The sequence below is a fragment of the Terrapene carolina genome, unplaced genomic scaffold, assembly GCF_002925995.2.
Source record: "Terrapene carolina triunguis isolate 2854851 unplaced genomic scaffold, T_m_triunguis-2.0 Scaffold96, whole genome shotgun sequence".
NCBI lineage: Eukaryota > Metazoa > Chordata > Testudines > Emydidae > Terrapene > Terrapene triunguis.
Window position 1 is genome coordinate 55,478,131 of NW_020664447.1, and position 19,403 is coordinate 55,497,533.

The window sequence follows — 19,403 nt, forward strand, 5'->3', positions numbered from 1 at the left end:
GCAAAAATCCTAGAGCCGGCCCTGTATACTATATGTCCTACTTGAAATCGGACTTGTGCTTCAATGGGCCCTGAAGGCCACAACTTTTATGGTTGATAGATAAGGCTCACTCAGTATTCAGTGTGAATAACATTAAAAGTGAGCTTGCTGCGCCCAGTTGCTAAGCTAGTTGTATAGGTTCATGGACTACCTGCCTGTCCTGTCCCATTATATATATATATATGTGTGTGTGTGTGTGTGTGTGAGAGAGAGAGAGAGAGAGAGAGAGAGAAGAAATATTTATATATATTAAGAAAAACACAAGACAGCTGGCCACAAATAGCAGGAAAGGGTGGAATGATCTTTAGGTTTCTGGTTCTGTGAGCTTTCTTTTCCCAGTCTCAGGACAAACAGTCGTATCAGTTACAAAGGCACTGTAGTCCTCTGTGTCCATTCAGGTCAGGAAAGGGCTTTACTACTTATATAAAATGTTTAGTAAATAGTTATGTGATTATTTAAAAATAAGTGTTAATTTTTAAAAAACGAATAAAGAGACGTTTAATTATAATTTTGTAAAAATATTACTTCAGTGGCTCAAAATAAGTGTTCATGGTTTGAAAGAATTCCATGTCACTAGCCTACAAAAGATAGAGTATCACTATTTGAATGAGCAAAATATCAGCACTTGTGCACACACTGATTAACTGTGTGTTAATTGGATAAATGCATGTGTTGGTTGACTGGTGAGACACCGAAGTAGCCATGTGCATGTGCATTTAGCCATTTTATATACACAGCTACCTATCTTTGCACACAAATAGGGGTGCACAATAGCTCTGCACATTTTTCATACATGATCCTCATGAGAAAATGTGGTTCTAAATGATCACATGAACACCCAGAAGTTAACACCCCGTTAAGACAAATAGCCTGAGTTAACACTTCTGTCAATGGGCTGGTTTAAATCTGATGACAAACCATGACAGTGATTTACATATGGACCAAAAGACATAGTTTGTAACTTTCTTTTTAATGGAAGTTTAAGTTTTTGAAGAACATAGGAAAATCTGAAAGGTGAAATTCACAGATTTTTCATGCCTGCAGGTTTTTATTGCCCTAGGTAATACATGTCCTTACTCCTTACATCACATATATGTGAAAAATAATAGACATAATATTTAAAGATGTCTTTTGATAAAGAAAATCTTTCCATCTCTAGAGGTGAGATTTAGCTCTAAAGTACGATGAGCAAGTTCCAGATGTATTTTTCAATTACTGGGCTTTCCTTTCCTTAAGTATTGACAGAGGGAAGGTTTTATCAAGGTCTTTGTGATGTGCTTGTTTATAATGAGTAGACATTAGTAGAGCACATCTAAGTGCTTATTGCTAACAGATGACTAAGGGGAGCATATGGCAGGGAAAAGAAATATATATTTGTCCAAGCATACTCATCATCAATTGTGTTTACATGTAGTTACAACATCTTGCACATCCATTTTTGTATCAGAGAAAAAAACCAAAAGCGAAACAATGTTTTTTTTAAATATGTGAGTGTCAGGTAGAGTTAATTTAGAATACTTTTTAACAAGAGAATTACATTTTTCAGTGCAGAAGATTTTAATAGGTTGTTTTTTTTTTTACTGCTTCATCTTGACGCCTTTACAACATTATACTTCTTATACTCACTATACATTAACAGTCCTACTGTTATGAAATGTTTTTTGGTTCACACACCTGTGTGTGAGTTCCCACCTCTTTTAATACTGATTCAATTGATTCTATGATTCTATGAACACGTGTCAGAACTGACGGGAATTTGTTGCAGATTTTCCCAGCGCAACAGCCAAAATTCAAAATCAGACCTGACCTCTCCCAAAATTTGAAGCTGTTTCTTATACTCATACTGAGGACATGGTTCAATCCATGAGTTAGGGACCAGTTGCATGGCTTGAATCCAATTACAAACTTTCCCAAAGTTCAGCAGTGCTTGAGTATAGCGGAGTTAGCTTTGGGCAATCTCTAGTGATGGTGATACAAACTCAGAGCTGCAGTTTCACTGAAAGATCAAGGAAAAACTGGATACCAATTTAATAAGCACTTGTTGAAAAACAAATCTTTTTGACATTTAGCAATGAATGACATGGAGTATTCCAAAAATAGGTGTGGGAAATAAAAAATGAATCTTAAGTAAGATGTATCTCAAAGTTCCCCCCAAGTGCTAATGCCAACTTCAAACATTTTAGCATAGGCATTTCTAAAAAAAAAAAAAAAAAATGCATTTAGCCTAGTACATTGAGCATAGGATTATTTTTTACATTGTTTCTGGTTTCATTAAAAAGCAACATTTTTTCCAAGCATTTACAGATTTGTGTTTCTGCAGTAAGCTGAAGTTGCATGATAAAGTGAGAGAGATAATGGTAAATAAGCATATGTGTAAGCCTAGCTAGAAGGAGCAAAGTATGCTATTTGTATCCCTCCTGTGAAGTAAATCCTGTTTCTTTTAGCTATTTCTTCATTAGTTAATAAGGTCTTGCAAAAACTGTGTGTTTGAAATGGTATTTTTGCATCCTTGCCTCTAGGAATGTCTTCAAATATTCACCAAATAGTTTGCCCTCTGAAGGTGCATTAAGTATGAATTTAGGTAATAATTACCTCAGATGTGGATGATCATAAATCTACAACTGAAATGGACAAAACCACAAGATAATCATCCTCCCCATTCAGAACTACCTCACTGACTGTGGTCACAAATGTAAAATATTGGATAAAAGAGAGATTTTTAAAGATTGTAAATAAAAAAAACCTTCAAGCTTTAATTCATTGGTCTATTAGCTTTAATGAGATTTAATTTTGGGTGCACTACATGGTTTAAGAGATTGCCAGTGGAACACAGAGTCTTTTACCACTCACTCACCACTAACAATAGCTCTCCTATCAGTAGTGACCAAACGCTGCAGACTGTTATCTTATCTTTGTGAAATGAGTTTCGGTTCCCAGTGGATATGTATCCACACCATCACAGTTGGCACATGTTGGCATCTTTGTTGGCACTCTCAGTAGAGATGCTGAGGGCTGAATGCACCATGGAGTCTGAACTCTCTGTCCTCGAGGCCTTCTTTCCACGCTGATATTGAGATGCTGTTAGGGTAAAAGGTGTGGACAGTTTGCACTGCCACTGCCCATGATGTCCCTGTTGTGCGAATATAGGCCTGCAGTCTCCCAAGCTGCCAATCTGATACCTGTCACAAGTACTATTCATTTTAATTTTTTTTCAAAGCACATCATTTTATTTGTCCATAGTAAGGCTTCTGAGGCAGTTGAGTCAGAAATTATAGGTCAGTCCTTTCCCATAGTTTCATAATCATTCAGCTTCAGCAAGCAGCATTGAGTTGCAATCTCAAATGGAGCAGCTGAATCTCCTGGGTATATTTTGCTTAGTGTTCATCGTGTAAATAGGGGAAAGAAAACCTCTGCCTCTCATTCAGCTCCAAAAGTTCTCAGCACATGCACAGTGCATTAAGCTAAATCACTGCTTGACTAGTAACTCTGCAGCTGTAAAATGCTTGGTGTCTGCGCAGAGAACCCATTCAAAGCGCCTCTGTTGAACCCATTGATCACTTGCAGGCTCATGCTTCTTGTATTGCCAACCACAAAGAAGTAATTCAAGGATGTAAGTAGTGTCTCTAAGATGTAGATGACTGGCAATTCAATTAAATGGGTCCTGGAAAAGTTTCAAAACTGCTGCTCCTTTTGTCTCACATTTTAATCTCCAAATGTTTTAAAATTAGTCTTCCCTTTCTACCCTCATTACTTCAGTTTTATATCTCTTACTTCATTCCCTGGATTTTCTAATTTGTCCTTTCTTTCTTTCTTTGAAAAAAAAAATCAATAACACAGAAGTTCTGAGTTTTAGATTTGATAAATTGAAACATTTGGCTATTATGTACTTTTCTTCTTTCTTGCCATGAGGACATTTAGGACATGTTGACAGCCAATATTAATAAGCTTAACACTGATCCTGGCAGTTACTAAATATAATTTTTGATGGAGTTAAGTGCTCTTTAGAATAACAATGTTGTCCTTTAAAAAAGATGATGTCATATTTGCATCATGAATTCACTGGGGTTTCTTTTATTCTTTTTATTTTGCAGGTGATCCATATAACAGGCCGGTTACGACTGAGAGTGTCACTGTCCCACGGGCGGACAGTCCCTAGCCAAATCATGGGGCTTGTAGTTGTGGCTCATGCTTTGCCACCTCCTACAATCAATGAAGTCAGAATCGACTGCCACATGTTTGTTACTCGCGTAAATATGGACCTCAATATCATTTACTGTGAAAATAGGTACAGCATTTCAGCTCTCATTTTTCAGTGTTGCATTTGTACTCTGTATTCCATGGCTTGGTAAACAGTGGAGATCAGACTCCTGGTGCCATATGAGAGCACTAAATTCACTGTCGTCGTTATTAATTATTAAAATTGGAGTGTGAAGGAGATTTTTTAACATTAACATGACAAGGTTCATGATGTCTTTATATTTGGAAATGAAAAAAAAAAAGGAAACATACTATTTGAAGTTTAATTCCCCTACATTCCTGAAATACTTTGCAGAAGATGCAGTCTCATTTGAAATTCTATCTCTGCTTATTGGAATGGAGGACTTGGTTGCTAGGAGGGGTCAGATGGAGCAGGTGACAGGTTGGGGGACAATGTCATTGGAAGCAGGAGATGGGGGGATTGTACAATGAGATTAGATGGTGACTTGCATTGCAGAGGGAGAAAGGAGTGGAGTGGAAACCGGTATTGGGTAACAGGTTGAATGAGGGTTTGATGGGGTGGAGACAGATACTTTAGAGAAGTGGAGGAAGGAGCATTGGGGTTCAAAGTGGATCAGGTGCAGTAGGCACCTGGAAATAGGGTCCAGAATAAGGGGAGGAATGGACAGAAGAGCTGAGGAGAAGTTGGCTAGAAGGCAGGGAATAAGAAACTCATAGGCTGGGGATGGAAGGAGCCTAAAGTGTAGAAGAAAAGTTGGGAACAAGCAGAAGAGCTAGCCAAGGACCCATTGACAGGAGGAGCTACCATCAAGAATTGAATTGCCAACAGGATTAATGCAACCCTTTGATGTGATAGCATAATTAGAAGGTTACAATTCTCTAACATAGACTCCAATTCAGGAATTATCTCTATTCTGGACAGCATTTAAGCACATAATTAAGTGCTCTTCTGAAAAGGGATAGACATAAGCATGTGCTTAAGTGCTTTGCTGAATCAGAGCCTTAGGCCTTTTAAAATAAATGTGCAGTTTTAGTTAAGAAATTATCTTATACTATCATGTTCTAAATTATATTTGTAATAATAATAGTACTTTGCAACTAGAAAGCATATTTCATCCAGGCTCTCAAAGCACTTTACAAGGATGGGAGATATTATCTTAATTTTTTAAACTGGGAACACTGAGCCACAGAAAGCAATTTGCTCAAGGTTACATAGAGAGTTAATGGCAAAATTAGGGTTAGAATGCTGGCTTCCTGCCTGCAAGTACACTGCACTAACTTCTAGATTATGTAGTGTAATCTAGCAGTTAGCACAGATAGTTTAGGGGATTAGGAGTAGTATACAGATGGAACCTTTTGCCATAGTCATTGGCTTGAATCTGACCTATCTTGATAGTGATGGAAAGTCATTACCATCTGACAGCTCTCCAGTGGCCTCTGTGAAATGAGTTGCTGGTATCAGTCCAGTTCCTAATGAATAGGTCTCCTCTTCACAAAATCACCCCCCAGTTATTGGTACCTTTGTTGGCAGCCTCAACAAAGGAGCCAAGAATTGAATGGATGTGGAAAATGAACTACCCTTTCAGGTCAGGTCTGAGATGAATTGGTTGGGCAGTGTTTGGAAGATTTAATCTTCCTCTGCTGTCAATCTAGCATTTTGTATGAGTACTAAATTGTTTTTAAAAAATTAAACAATTTTTTAAAAAACTTTCCAGTATCGCTGTATCATCATATACCAGTAAGGCCTTAAGATTCCTGTGAGAGGAACCTGTGAAAAACCTAAGATAGATAACAAATAGTCCAGGCACTGAGCACTGATTGAGGATTGGTGACCACCTGGGAAAAGCTGATAGCTAAAGGTGTAGTGGAGCCATTAAACTTAGCTGGTCATTATTCCCCAGGAAGTGCCTTGTGCTGAGGATGTTATTGCTATTATAAGGTGAACAGAGAGAGAACTTTATCAAGTAACTTTTTTTCTATTTGCTGATGATGTTTATTTTGAATGCTAGGACATAGCATTTATGCGGTGTCACTGAAATTAATGATGAGGCATCTGCACTTTGTGCCTCTTCACGGGACAGCAGAGAACGAGGTCCACTAGGTTAGCAGAAGCGTCACTGATGGAACTGTGGGGAAAATGTTGGTAGCTTACTTGCATAGCAGAAGTTCCACTGGTGGACAGTAGGGATAGTGGAACCACAGCAAATGCCATATGGAAAGTGGATGTTGCCTGCAGGGACAGCAGGAAGTGGAAACACCATTGCTAGACATTGGGAGGCCAGTAGCAACCTGTCTAGTCAGGAGGCTAGCCATTCATTGAGGCAACCCGCTGAGGCATCAGGAAGCAGGAAGTCCTCTTCTGGGGCTAAAGAAAGGGGCAGTGACAGCACCACCAGTGGGGCTACAGAAAACAGAAGCACTCCTTCCTGAATATGTGGAGTAGGCTGCTGGTGCCCCACTGGTGGTGTCATGGGGGAAGCAGGAGCAGCACAGCTGTGGCTATAGAAAAAAATTGGCAGCATGCTTGAGGGTAGCAATAAGCACTATTTGAATAGCTTCATGGAGGTTAGTGACAGCTGGCTGGGGAGTGTGAAGTGGAAGTGCCGTTACTTAAGCTGAATTGGATGTTCACAGTAGATCACTGGATCAGAAGAGGTGAGAAGCACTACTCCTGCTTTTGCAGGGATTCTTTTGTGAGCCTGCTTTGAGAAGCAGGAAGCAGGCGTGACTTTACTCAAGTCTTGGTTTGTGGCCTATTCCTCTCTTCTTAGTGAAAAGATTTGAATGAAGATCCCTGATTCACAGCAGAACCAGGTGCATAGTTATTTCCCCCCCCATTATGAAACAAGATCAATTAACTAATATATTGGGCATTTTTAAAGCATTTACATTTTATTCTGTAGCTAGTTAGCTGGCTTTGCAACATGATTTCATTTATTTTTAGGATTACTTTTAAATCTTCACAACTACATAAACAAAAAATAGGGAGACCTATTTGAAAACTTTGGTGTCTAAGATGAGATACCTAAATCTACAGTTAGGCACCAAATAAGTGGGCACGATTTTCAGAGGTGCTGAGCATCCACTTCTCCTCTTGACTTAAATGTTCTTGTTCCTATTCTAAAAGTGTGTTGCCATACAGGTGACATTACCTCCGTTATAGAGTTTATGCCCCAAAAGAATATTTGCCATACACACAAGACTAAGCCAAACTCATACTGTACATGAGTGTGTTTGTGTGGTGGTTTGGGTGGAGGTGTCTCACTTCTGGGTCCTGTAAAAGCCATACTCAAAAGGTCTTGCAAAAGTCATATTATGGGGAATTAATGTGCAGGTTGTCAAGTATCAGAGGGGTAGCCATGTTAGTCTGGATCTGTAAAAAGCAACAGAGTCCTGTGGCACCTTACAGACTAACAGACGTATTGTAGCATAAGTTTTCGTGGTTGAATGCGTCTGACGAAGTGGGTATTCACCCACGAAAGCTTATGCTCCAATACATCTGTTAGTCTATGAGGTGCCACAGGACTCTTTGTTGCAATTTGCAGGTTGTTTCCCTATTTAGATTTGCATTATTTATTGGTGAAATAAGAATATAAACCTATGAAAATTCAGAAGCTTTGGTCAAAATTTTCAAACTTGGATGACATCTAAATCTATATTTAGGCACCTAAATAAAAGTGGCCTAATTCTTAGGTACTGAGCTGACATCCAGCTCCTATTTACTTCAGTATGAGTTGTGGATGCTTAGCCTATATGAAAATCAGATCACTTTTATTTAAGTGCCTAAATATAGATTTAGATGTCTAATTTAGGCAACCAAGTAGAACATCATGGCCATTGCTTTTACTTTCTTAAGGGTCAAATGCTGGGGAAAAAATCAAAGCTTGTGTAAAGAGTTTACTTCTGGAGAGCAAACATCAAGGGCTGAATCTTCATCCTGAACTGGTCAGGATGCCTGCACAACCACAGCTACTAAAACAATGGTCACAGTGAGAAGTAGCATAAGAACATAAGAACGGCCAAACTGGGTCAGACCAAAGGTCCATCAAGCCCAGAATCCTGTCCTCTGACAGTGGCCAATGGCAGGTGCCCCAAAGGGAATGAACAGACAGGTTATCATCAAGTGATCCATGGCCTGTCACCCAATCCCAGCTTCTGGCAAACAGAGGCTAGGGACACCATTCGTGCCCATCCTGGATAATAGCCATTGATGGACCTATCTTCCATGTATCTATCTAGCTCCCTTTTGAACCCCATTATAGTATTGGCCTTCACAACACCCTCTGGCAAGGAGTTCCAGAGGTTGACAGTGCATTGCATGAAAAAATACTTTCTTGTGTTTGTTTTAAACTTGCTACCTATTAATTTCATTTGGTGGCCCCTTGTTCTTGTATTATGAGAAGGAGTAAATAACACTTCCTTATTTACTTTCTCTATACCACTCATGATTTTATAGACCTCTATCATATCCCCCCTTAGTCGCCTCTTTTCAAAGCTGAAAAGTCCCAGTGCACACACATGGCATGATACTCCCCTAGTGTGGGGTTTTGTCTCTATGTATCTGCATGTTTCACCGATCTACCAACATTCCCTAAGGATCTGCAGAAATAGTTTCCTGTATGGAGCCTCCTTTACTAGGACTCAAGCCTACTTAATAACGAGCATTCTGGCTCTAAGCCAGCAAAGCACTTAAGCATTGAATGCTGTGGGACTCTCCATGAGCTTAAAGTTAAGCATAAACTTACAGGGTTTATGGGATCAGGGCAAGTGTCCTCAGCACTCGGTAGAATCAAGCCCCTACTTCTCAATCAGCTGCTATTTTTAGCTGTCAAGAAACAGACTGACCATAGGGGCTGGAGTGCCGTGGGATTTGGCCCTAAATTAATAAATTAAGCAACATAATATAAAGTTATTTTTCAGTGGTTTAGTAATACAACAATATTTATATCCCAGCTTTGATTTGTGTATGATTTCCATAACAAAATCATTCTCATTCATGTAATCACAAAATTGATTTACTTTGATGTCCTATCTCTTAGTTCTCATTTTGGTGGCCTTGATGGACACACGACATCACTTTTATCTTGTGCATTGATTTTTTTCTTTTTAGTTAAAAATACAAACCCTCTTTCCTTCTTACATCTGGACTAAATAGCTTTTTTCTCGTGTTATTGTTGAACTCATGGGTTGTGGATCAGGTTCCACAGTTCACTTGCTTTATTTGACTTATTGTACAGTACTTATAATACAATATTTTCTGACACTCAGGCCATTCAAAAGGTCAAGGCCAAGGGAAGAAACAAGTGCACAGAGTGACTAGGGAGTTATTAAAAGACTTACTTGGACTTTTCAGTATTAATATACTAATACATACAAAAACACCTTAGTTAAAAAAAAGTTACTAAGGTTGCAATAGTTAAGCACTCAGATTAGAAAATGCCATGCAACCTTAATTCTTCCCCCTTGCACAGATGCATTATGATGCAGTCTTTAATTACATAGTCATATACTATTTTTTCTGCATTTATTGTACAGGATGGATGGTACTCCATGAATGAAGCAGCTGTTAAATATTTTTTTATTCTCCTTATTCAATATGTTGATCCATGTCTTATTTACTGCACACCATCTAAACCCTGTGTTGAATACTGAATTATTAACTTCTTCACAGTCTTTTCTATGGTGCTTATCCCCATTGTATCCAAGTGTCTCACAAACATCAGTTAATTTATTTTCACAACTCCTTATGAGATAGGAGAATGTTATTATGGGGAAAGTGAGGCAAAGAGAGAATAAGGACAAAACGACTGCTAACTTGGGGTGCTACAATGACTGGTCACCCAACTTGAGACATCTTGGGCCTGGTTTTTTGTAGGTGTTGAGTATCCACAGCTCCCATTGACTTCAGTTGCAGTTGTGAGTGTTCTGCTCTTTTGAAAATCAGGCCCCAGATGTCTCACGTTAGTCTCCCAGAAAATGAGGAACACAAAATTTGTGGCCAGTTGTGAAATTTTTAGTTCTAGTTCACTTGCCAAGCATCAGATAGGAACTCTGTGGTCAGGGATAGAATCCAGTTCTCTAGGATGGCATTCAACTGCCTTAACTACTAAACCCATCTCTTCTCTTCTTGCAGTCCCCTATTTCAGTCTCTATACACCATCCAACTTCTATAGTGCAAACTGAATGTTTGAATTTTTTAGCACAAAGGTCTACCAAGCTCTAGTAAACATAATGCAAATGGTGATTTTCTACACCTTATTATTGAGCCAAAACTGAACATATTTTCATGGAGACAGCAAGTTCAAAACATGGAGGCATTAGAGTTCTTCAGAAAGTATTCAGAATTTTTTTTTAATAATTGGAATAGATAGGCAACCTAAATATAGATTTTGGTCAGCTCCTATTCCCTAGAATTGTATATTGTGGTAAATGGATCTCTTGTTGCTGTTAGAACTATATTTACAAGCCTAACTAACCTATTGTAGCAGAAATTGCTGAACTGTTTTATCCAGTTACCGAACTACTAGTCAGCAGGGAAGTCTCCACTCTTGATCACAGTTATGCCATTCAAAGACACTGTGACAATTCTAGGGGAAATGACATGTGTGCCACAACCTTATTATAGACATAACTAGGTTCAAAATCAGTACAAAGGCAAGTGGTCCCTATTGCAAGGAAGAGCTGTGGATGCTTTCCTGACCAAAAACCCTACCTTCTTTGATCCAAATTAAATACAGACCAGAGCTCAAATCCATCCTCCATTAACATTTATGGAAAGACTCCCATTGATTTCAGTGGAGCTGGATCAGGATTCAAGTGACCCCATTGTCTCTTGCATAGTTGCAAGAGTAAAACTGCCTTTGGCTTCCCAGGCCTTGTCATGTGATTCAGACCATACGGTCCCAATTCAGCAAATTTTTTAAGCCTGTACTTAAATCCATTCCTGTTCAGCAAACCACTTAGGCACATGCTTATGGGCCTAAAGCACATTCCTAACATTAGACACATGATAAAATGCTCCCCTGAACAGCGATGGATTGCTGAATCTGGTCCTAAGTCAACACATGCTCTGCTTCCGGGTAGGACTGGCACCAAGCATCTTGTGCCACTGGGCTATTCTATGTACTGACTAGATTGGGAGACATTGACCATCTCCCTGAAACTGAATCTTTGTAATTTACTTTCTCCTGATAGAGACAAAAGAAAATACAACTGATGTGGAAAGCAAGTCATAGCTACATACAGTACAATCGCACCCATCACACTGAACTGTGCTTTAGTTTAAATGAGGAAAAAGCTTGCACGCAATAGGGGCAGGAATGGCAGAATGTTCCCAGTCTTTCAGTTCCTAGGTGTATAAAGGGGCAGCCAGCAAATTTGTGGGCTGTTGGGGATGACCAATCAGAATGCCTGGTATAATACAATGGGCCAGGGCATTCCAGCTAGAGGGGAGTTTGTGCAGCCCTCCTGGGTGAGCCCCCCCACCCCCTCCGCCCCCAGCAAGCATGCTGCAGTCACCCACTGTGTGGGGAGAGGGTAGTGGGAACAGATTGTCAAGGGACTATCCCTCTGGTAAAACAGATTGTTCTGGACAGTGAGAAATTGATGGGTAATTTACTAACTTGCAGACATATTTTTATTACACCCCAGCTCTTACAGTCCCTGGCTTTACTGCAAGGATTCACCGGACTTTAAAATTAGTACTGTCATTGGTAATCTCAGTCATATAATTTGGAGATGAGTCCATTCACATTTTGAGGGATCTGTATAGTAAACATTACTATTACTAAGCCTATATATCAGCCCCCCTACAACTCCTTGCCTTCTAACCCTAAAAGCTAGATGTTCTAGTTATACAAAACGGACATTTAGTGGGGGAACACTATATTTCAAACCCCAAAAATGTGTTTCTACTTTTAAAAAAACAACAGGTTTTCAAATGTTTGTGTAAACCAGGCTGGTTCACTCAACATGTATTCCAGTTTTTGTTAAATTTTTCTGTCTACACACACACACACACACACACATTCTGCTGAAAGGATTTTAAAGTTTCTGTGTGGAATAAACCACAAAGTCCCAGTTGAAAGGGCCAGGAGTGAAAGCTGAGTTCCCAAATGAATAAGACTAAAAAAGATAACACCCCCAGGCATCTGTATGTCTCAGCATTTAAATTATATCCCTTGAAATGTCAGTTTGGACTTTGTGCCAAGAAATGGTTGAAGAGCCTTTTTCATGAATATACCCAATGGAAGACGAATCTGTTGAAATGAAAGGTGTCTCTAATCATTTGGTATAAACATAACATGTTTTTATTTTATTATGTAACCTTGGTCTTTTAATGAGGATTTTGAATTATTGCTGATGCGTTGTAATTTCATGGAATTATATTGTCTCAGTGTTTGTTCTATGGGTGGGAAGTGCTCTGAAACTTAACTTTCTATAACTTTCCATTTATTTCAATGGACTAACTGATTTCAGCAGGTTTCTCTATTAAAAACAATTTTATTTTAAAGAATGTGTCCTGTTTATACAGGTATTCCACTCAAATAAACAGCAGTGACTTTGTGGTTATACTACAGTAACGAAAAATCTTTCTGTAGATTTCTATTTCTGTCATTTGACAGTTCCTGTATTTTTTCCTTCTTAAATTACAGGCTGTATTTTTCCTTTGTAGGATTAGTGATTACATGGATCTGACCCCTGTAGATATTGTAGGAAAGAGATGTTACCACTTCATTCATGCTGAAGATGTGGAAGGGATCAGGCATAGTCACTTAGACTGTAAGTACCTCAGTTTTTGTCAAAATAATCTGGCACAACACTTGGTTGCTGTTGAACTATTATTTACATTTCATGATTGTGGATCTTCATATTGGGTCTGCCTTTTTGTTTTAATACAATGGAGGATGGTTCAGAAGTAATTTTTCTTACTGTATATTTTCAAGTCATTTCCTTAAATATACAAGATTCTCAATGTATGTGGGAACGTGGAATTACTTAGATTTGTATCATGGTGGTCTCCAACAGCTGTCCAGTTCCATGTACTGCCCATTATTTCATTTCACAGTGGCACTACTCCAATGAAATTAGACAAAGGTTTCTATCCATAAGAGAAGTGAAGTTCTGGAACAGCCTTTTAATGGGATTAGTAGAGGCAAAAAACTTAACTTGTTTCAACACTGAATTTGATAAGAAGTTTTTGGAGGGGATGGTATGATAAGGTTGCCTATAATGGCATATGGCCTATCTGTGACTTCTGTTAGCAAATATCTCTAATGGCTGAAGATGGGACACCAGATGGGGATGGCTCTGAGTTACTCCACATAATTCCTTCCTGGGTGTCTGGCTGGTGGGTCTCACCCACATCTTCACAGTCCAACCGATTGCCATATTTGGGATCATGAGCCAATTTTCCCCCAGGTCAGATTGGCAGAGACTTTGGGGTGGGAGGTGCCTTCCTTTGCTGTGTGTGGCCTGGGTCATTTCCTGGCTTGAACTAGAGTAAACTGTAACTTGAACTCTTTAAATCAATATCTGAGGACTTCTGTAACTCAGTCAGAGGTTACAGGCCTATTGCAGGAGTGGGTAGGTGAGGTTCTGTGGCCTGTGGTGTGCAGGAGGTCAGACTAGATGGTCATGATTATCCCTCCTTAATGTCTATGAGATGACTAACTCTGTCCCTAATAAACTCATCACTTGCTTTTTTTTATTTCTGACTGATGACATGGAGATCAAAAACTGCAACATATTTGGTAGCTAAGAAAGTTGCACAGAACAGAACTGAGCCATGAAGCTACTATGGATTTAACCATACAGTGTATTATCCTCTCTACTTTTATGGCTCCCATTCCTGTAATATCCAAATACCTATCTGTACCCAATCAGGATTAGAAGACTAGGAGTTGTACAAACACATAGCAAGAGAAAGTCCCTGCCCCAAACACACGTGTGTGTGCATATCTGTATCCAGATATGGATGCAACTTGACCCCCAAATATTTGAGACCAAATACTTTCCATTTGAACACCAGCCTTTTAATTATAACCTATTTACAATTTTTAAAAATAGACACAGGGCTAATTCTTTTCTCGCTGAGGTTCATTGTCATCATTGGGGTTGCACCTGATTTACACTGGCATGAGAGGAGCATTAGGCCACTAATCTGTAATTTAGCTATGCTTGGAGTAAAACCAGATGATGGCTGCACTGGATACTGCTAGAGCACTGTGTGCCCTGGGATTTATTTCCACAAGACACCCCAATTGGCAGTGAAGACACAGAGTATGTGATGAGAAAAAGAAAATAAAGTAGAAATTCTCTACTAAGAGGCAAAACAAATCTCTGGTCTAAGAGCACTACACCCAAGAGAACAAACTAGTTCAATCCAATATGCCAATAGGGGAAACAGTGAGAAAACTGGTTTTCCTACACATAAAACTGAAGTAAAAACTGCTTGCTTTTTGCCTGCAATTGCAAACCTGGGAGCAGAGTGGCCATCTTTGTGAAAGGCAAAAGAAGCTAACAGAAAATGTGCAGCAGCCATCTTTGATGTTGACAGCAGCGCAAAGACTCAAGCTTTTAGAAGCTCTTAAAAGGAAACAGCCCATAAAATCTGAAGGAACTAATATATATATGATTGAAAAAGGGAAAATAGCAATGTGAGATAAAATTCAGAAAGAACACTAAAGACACATCTAGGGAAAAAAACCAAAAAAACAAACAAAAGCAGTCTGGCATTTGCATTCCTTAAATTCCCAACATTGAATATCTCTGAGGATAGGGCAGTTGCTCAGAAGTGGACACACAAATTCAGAAATCTGTTGGGTGCACTTGAAATTGGAATTAAAAAATGACAAATTACACTTTTATTGCACTGTCTGGGTAAGGAGCTAAAAGATGTTTATGACTCACTGACTTAATTAAACACCTGGCAGAGATGAAGATCCTGTTTGAAAAAGACCATAGTGTTCTGACTGACTGACTACTTCTGTGAAATAGAATATGGGATATGAAACACTAGTTTTCAGGCAAGTGAGACAAGAACCAATAAGATTGTGTGAGAAGTAGTGTGATCCAGTGGATAGACTGGGAATCAGAAAACCCTGTGTTCCCAACTCTACCACTGACCTGCAGTGTGTAAGTAACTTCAGACAAGTTACTTTACCTCTCTGTGTCTCTGTTTCCTCTTTGACCCTTTGTATGTCTTGTCTATTCGGATTGCAAGGTCTTCAGCACCAGGGCTGTCTTTTATTTGAGATAGTTACGTTGAAAGTTGACTGTGAAGAGTTACAAAGGAATCTCACTAAACTAGGTGACTGGGCGGCAAAATGGCTGATGAAATTTAGCACTGATGAGTGCAAAGTAGTGACCACTGGAGAAAATAATCCCAACTATACCTACAAAATGAAGGGGTCTAAATTAGCTGTTACCGCTCAAGAAAGAGATCTTGGAGTCATTGCAGATAGTTCTCTGAAAACATCTGCTCAATGTGAAGTGACAGTCAAAAAAGCAGAAAGTTAGAAACCATTAGGAAATAGATAATAAAAGAAAATGTCAAAATGCCACTATATAAATCCATGATATAACCACACCATGAATACTATGTGTAGTTCTGTTCACCCCATCTCAAAAAAGAGATATTAGAATTGGAAAAGGTGCAGAGAAGAGCAACAAAAATGACAAGGGGCATGGAACAACTTCTTCCATATGAGGAGAGATTAAAAAGACTGGGACTATTCAGATTAGAAAAGAGATGTGTAACGGTGGAGGGGGGAAATATGATAATGGTCTCTAAAATCATGAATGGCGTGCAGAAAATGATTAGGGAAGTATTATCTACCCCTTCACATAATGTAAGAACTAGGGGTCATCTGATAAAATTAATAGGCAGCAGGTTTTAAACAAACAAAAGAAATAACGTCTTCACACAGTGCACAGTCATCCTGTGGAACTTGTTGCCAGTGGATGGTGTGAAGGCCAAAAGTATAACTGGGTTCAAAAAAGAATTCGATTAGTTCATGAAGGATAGGTTCATCAGGCTATTAGTCAATATGGGCAGGGACGTAACCCTGTGCTCTGGCTGTCTCTAAATCTCCAATTGCCAGAAGCTGGGACTGGATGACAGAAGATGGATCATTCAAAATTGTCCTATTCTGTTCATTCCTTCTAAAGCATCTGGCACTGGCCGCTGTCAGAAGACAGAATAGTAGCAGAAGCATTGGTCTGACACAGTGTGGCTGTTCTTATGTGCTATGTTTCTTGTCAGCATCCAGCACAACGGCGCTCTGATCGTGCTTAGGGCTTTAAGTGCTACTATAGTAAAAGTAGTAATAATAATGAGAGACACTGACCAATCTTATACCAGATTCCCCACCTAGCATTCCGATGTAAATTTGCTGACTTGGATGCAAATGATGCAACATTGTTCAGTAAGCAAGCATGGGCCATCAGCTCTTAGCTCTTAATTTGGAAAGACTTTTAGATGTGGAATGAGTTACTAAAGTGACAGAGTCATAGGCCTTCATCATGGAAAACAATGCACCAAGCAAACCCGTAATCCCAGCAGGGCATATCTCAAGAAGTAAGATTGGGTTTCAGTACCCTTGCAGAAGCTGAAATGGCTCATACCCTCACTCAGAAAGATATCAACTTTTTGAGCAGTTGGAAAGGAATGTAGATGTGCCAAGAAAAAAACACTTTGTGGCAAATTGTCTATCTCAGCTGACAGAATCCAAATTCAAGCTAGGAAAGGGAAAAACTACCTGCTATGGTGAAAACAGATGTAGTCAAGATACAAGATTTGCCAAGCAGTGGCCATGGAAGAAGATGATAGAGGCTCACATTAAGATGAGCATGCTTGAAGCATAGCCTACTAGAACCTCAGTCCCTCAAAATCAGAAGTGAGATAACAATGCAGAAAAGATGATACTCTGAAGAGGAAACTAGAAGCCAAAGTGAAGAAGCTAGCAGACCCTATGATAAAACAGAATCAAGACTTCAAGGGGTTGCAAACTAAAAAAAAGTGAATACTTGAAAAAGAGCTTCAGAAATTACAGGAAATTACAGGATACCATCATAGGACCTAATCACATCAGCCACACTATCAGAGGCTCATTCACCTGCACATCTACCAATGTGATATATGCCATCATGTGCCAGCAATGCCCCTCTGCCATGTACATTGGCCAAATCAGACAGTCTCTACTTAAAAGAATAAATGAACACAAATCAGACATCAAGAATTATAACATTCAAAAAACAGTTGGAGAACACTTCAGCCTCCCTGGTCACTCGATTACAGCCCTAAAAGTCGCAATATTACAACAACAAAACTTCAAAAAACAGACTCCAACGAGAGACTGCTGAATTGGAATTAATTTGCAAATTGGACACCATTAAATTAGGCTTGAACAAAGACTGGGAGTGGATGGGCCATTACACAAAGTAAACTATTTTCCCATGCTTATTCCCTCTCCCCCCCCCCCACTCCTGTTCCTCATATCTTCTTGTCAATTGCTGGAAATGGGCCGTTTTCATTACCACTACAAACAGTTCTTTTTCTCTCCTGCTGATAAAAGCTCACCTTAACTGATCACTCTCCTTATAGTAACAGAGGGTCCTGTGGCACCTTTGAGACTAACAGAAGTATTGGGAGCATAAGCTTTTGTGGGTAAGAACCTCACTTCTTCAGATGCAAGTAATGGAAATTTCCAGAGCCAGGTATAAATCAGTATGGAGATAACGAGGTTAGTTCAATCAGGGAGGTTGAGGTGCTCTGCTAGCAGTTGAGGTGTGAACACCAAGGGAGGAGAAACTGCTTCTGTAGTTGGATAGCCATTCACAGTCTTTGTTTAATCCTGATCTGATGGTGTCAAATTTGCAAATGAACTGGAGCTCAGCAGTTTCTCTTTGGAGTCTGGTCCTGAAGTTGTTTTGCTGTAAGATAGCTACCTTTACATCTGCAATTGGGGAAGGAAAGTAATAATGTGTCCATTTAAGGTGGAAGGCAGCTTGGGTGAAAGTGATCGTGAAATGATAGAGTCCATGATTCTAAAGAATGCTAGGAGGGAAAACAGCATAATAAAGACAATGGACTTCAAGAAGGCAGAGCTTGGCAAACTAAGTGAATTGGTAGGTAAGATCCTATAGGAAGCAAGTCTAAGGGAAAAAAGATTGAAGGACAGTTGGCAGTTTTTTTTAAGAGACATTATTAAGGTCACAAGAGCAAACTATCCCACTGCATAGGAAAGATAGGAAGTAGGGTAAGCGACCACCCTGGCTTAACCAGGAGATCTTCAACAACTTGAAATTCTAAAAAGAGGCATATAAAAAGTAAAAACTAGCTCAAATTACAAAGATTAATATGAAAAAATCCAACACAAGCACGTAGGAAGAAAAATAGAAAGGCCAAGGCACAAAATGAGATTAAACTAGCTAGGGACATAAAGGGTTACCAGAAAACATTTTACAAGTACATGAGAAGCAACAGGAAGACCAAGGACAGGTTAGGCCCATTACTCAATGCGGAGGGAAAGACAATAACAGAAAAAGCACCAATGACAGAAATGTTAAATGCCTTTTTTGTTTCAGTTTTCACCAAAAAGGTTAGCAGTGATCAGACAACTAACATAGCAAATATCAATGTAAATGGAGTAGGAACTGAGGCTAAAATAGGGAAAGAACAAGGTCAGACTTACTTTGACAAGTTAGATGTCTTCGTGTCGGCAGGGCTTGACTAAATACATCCTAGAATATTTAAGGAACTGGCTGAAGAGATCTCTGAGTCATTAGTGATTACCTTTGAGAAGTTGTGGAGGATAGGAGAGATTCCAGTACCTATCTATAAAAAGGGGAATAAGGACAACCCAGGAATTATAGACATTAGCTTAACTTCAGTACTGAAAAAGATAATGGAGCAAATAATCAAACAATCAGTTTATAAGCATCTAAAAGATAATAAGATGATAAGCAACAGCATGAATTTGTTGAGAACAAATCACGTCAAACCAACCTAATATCCTTCTTTGACAGGGTAACAAGCCTAGTGGATGGGAGAAGCAGTAGATGTGATATATGTTGACTGTAACAGAGGGGTAGCCATGTTAGTCTGAATCTGTAAAAAGCAACAGAGGGTCCTGTGGCACCTT

General features: G+C 39.2%; 1 protein-coding gene across 2 annotated transcripts in view; it reads left to right on the top strand.

Annotated features, from left to right (window-relative positions):
* NPAS3 (neuronal PAS domain protein 3) overlaps positions 1-19,403 on the top strand; it is an 804,768-nt gene that overhangs the window by 757,653 nt on the left and 27,712 nt on the right. For both annotated transcript variants that reach the window (XM_024196025.3, XM_029911526.1), the window contains 2 exons: positions 4,131-4,324; positions 12,932-13,038. In XM_024196025.3, coding sequence (XP_024051793.1) covers positions 4,131-4,324; positions 12,932-13,038 — 301 coding nt within the window. The remainder of the gene's footprint in view (positions 1-4,130; positions 4,325-12,931; positions 13,039-19,403) is intronic.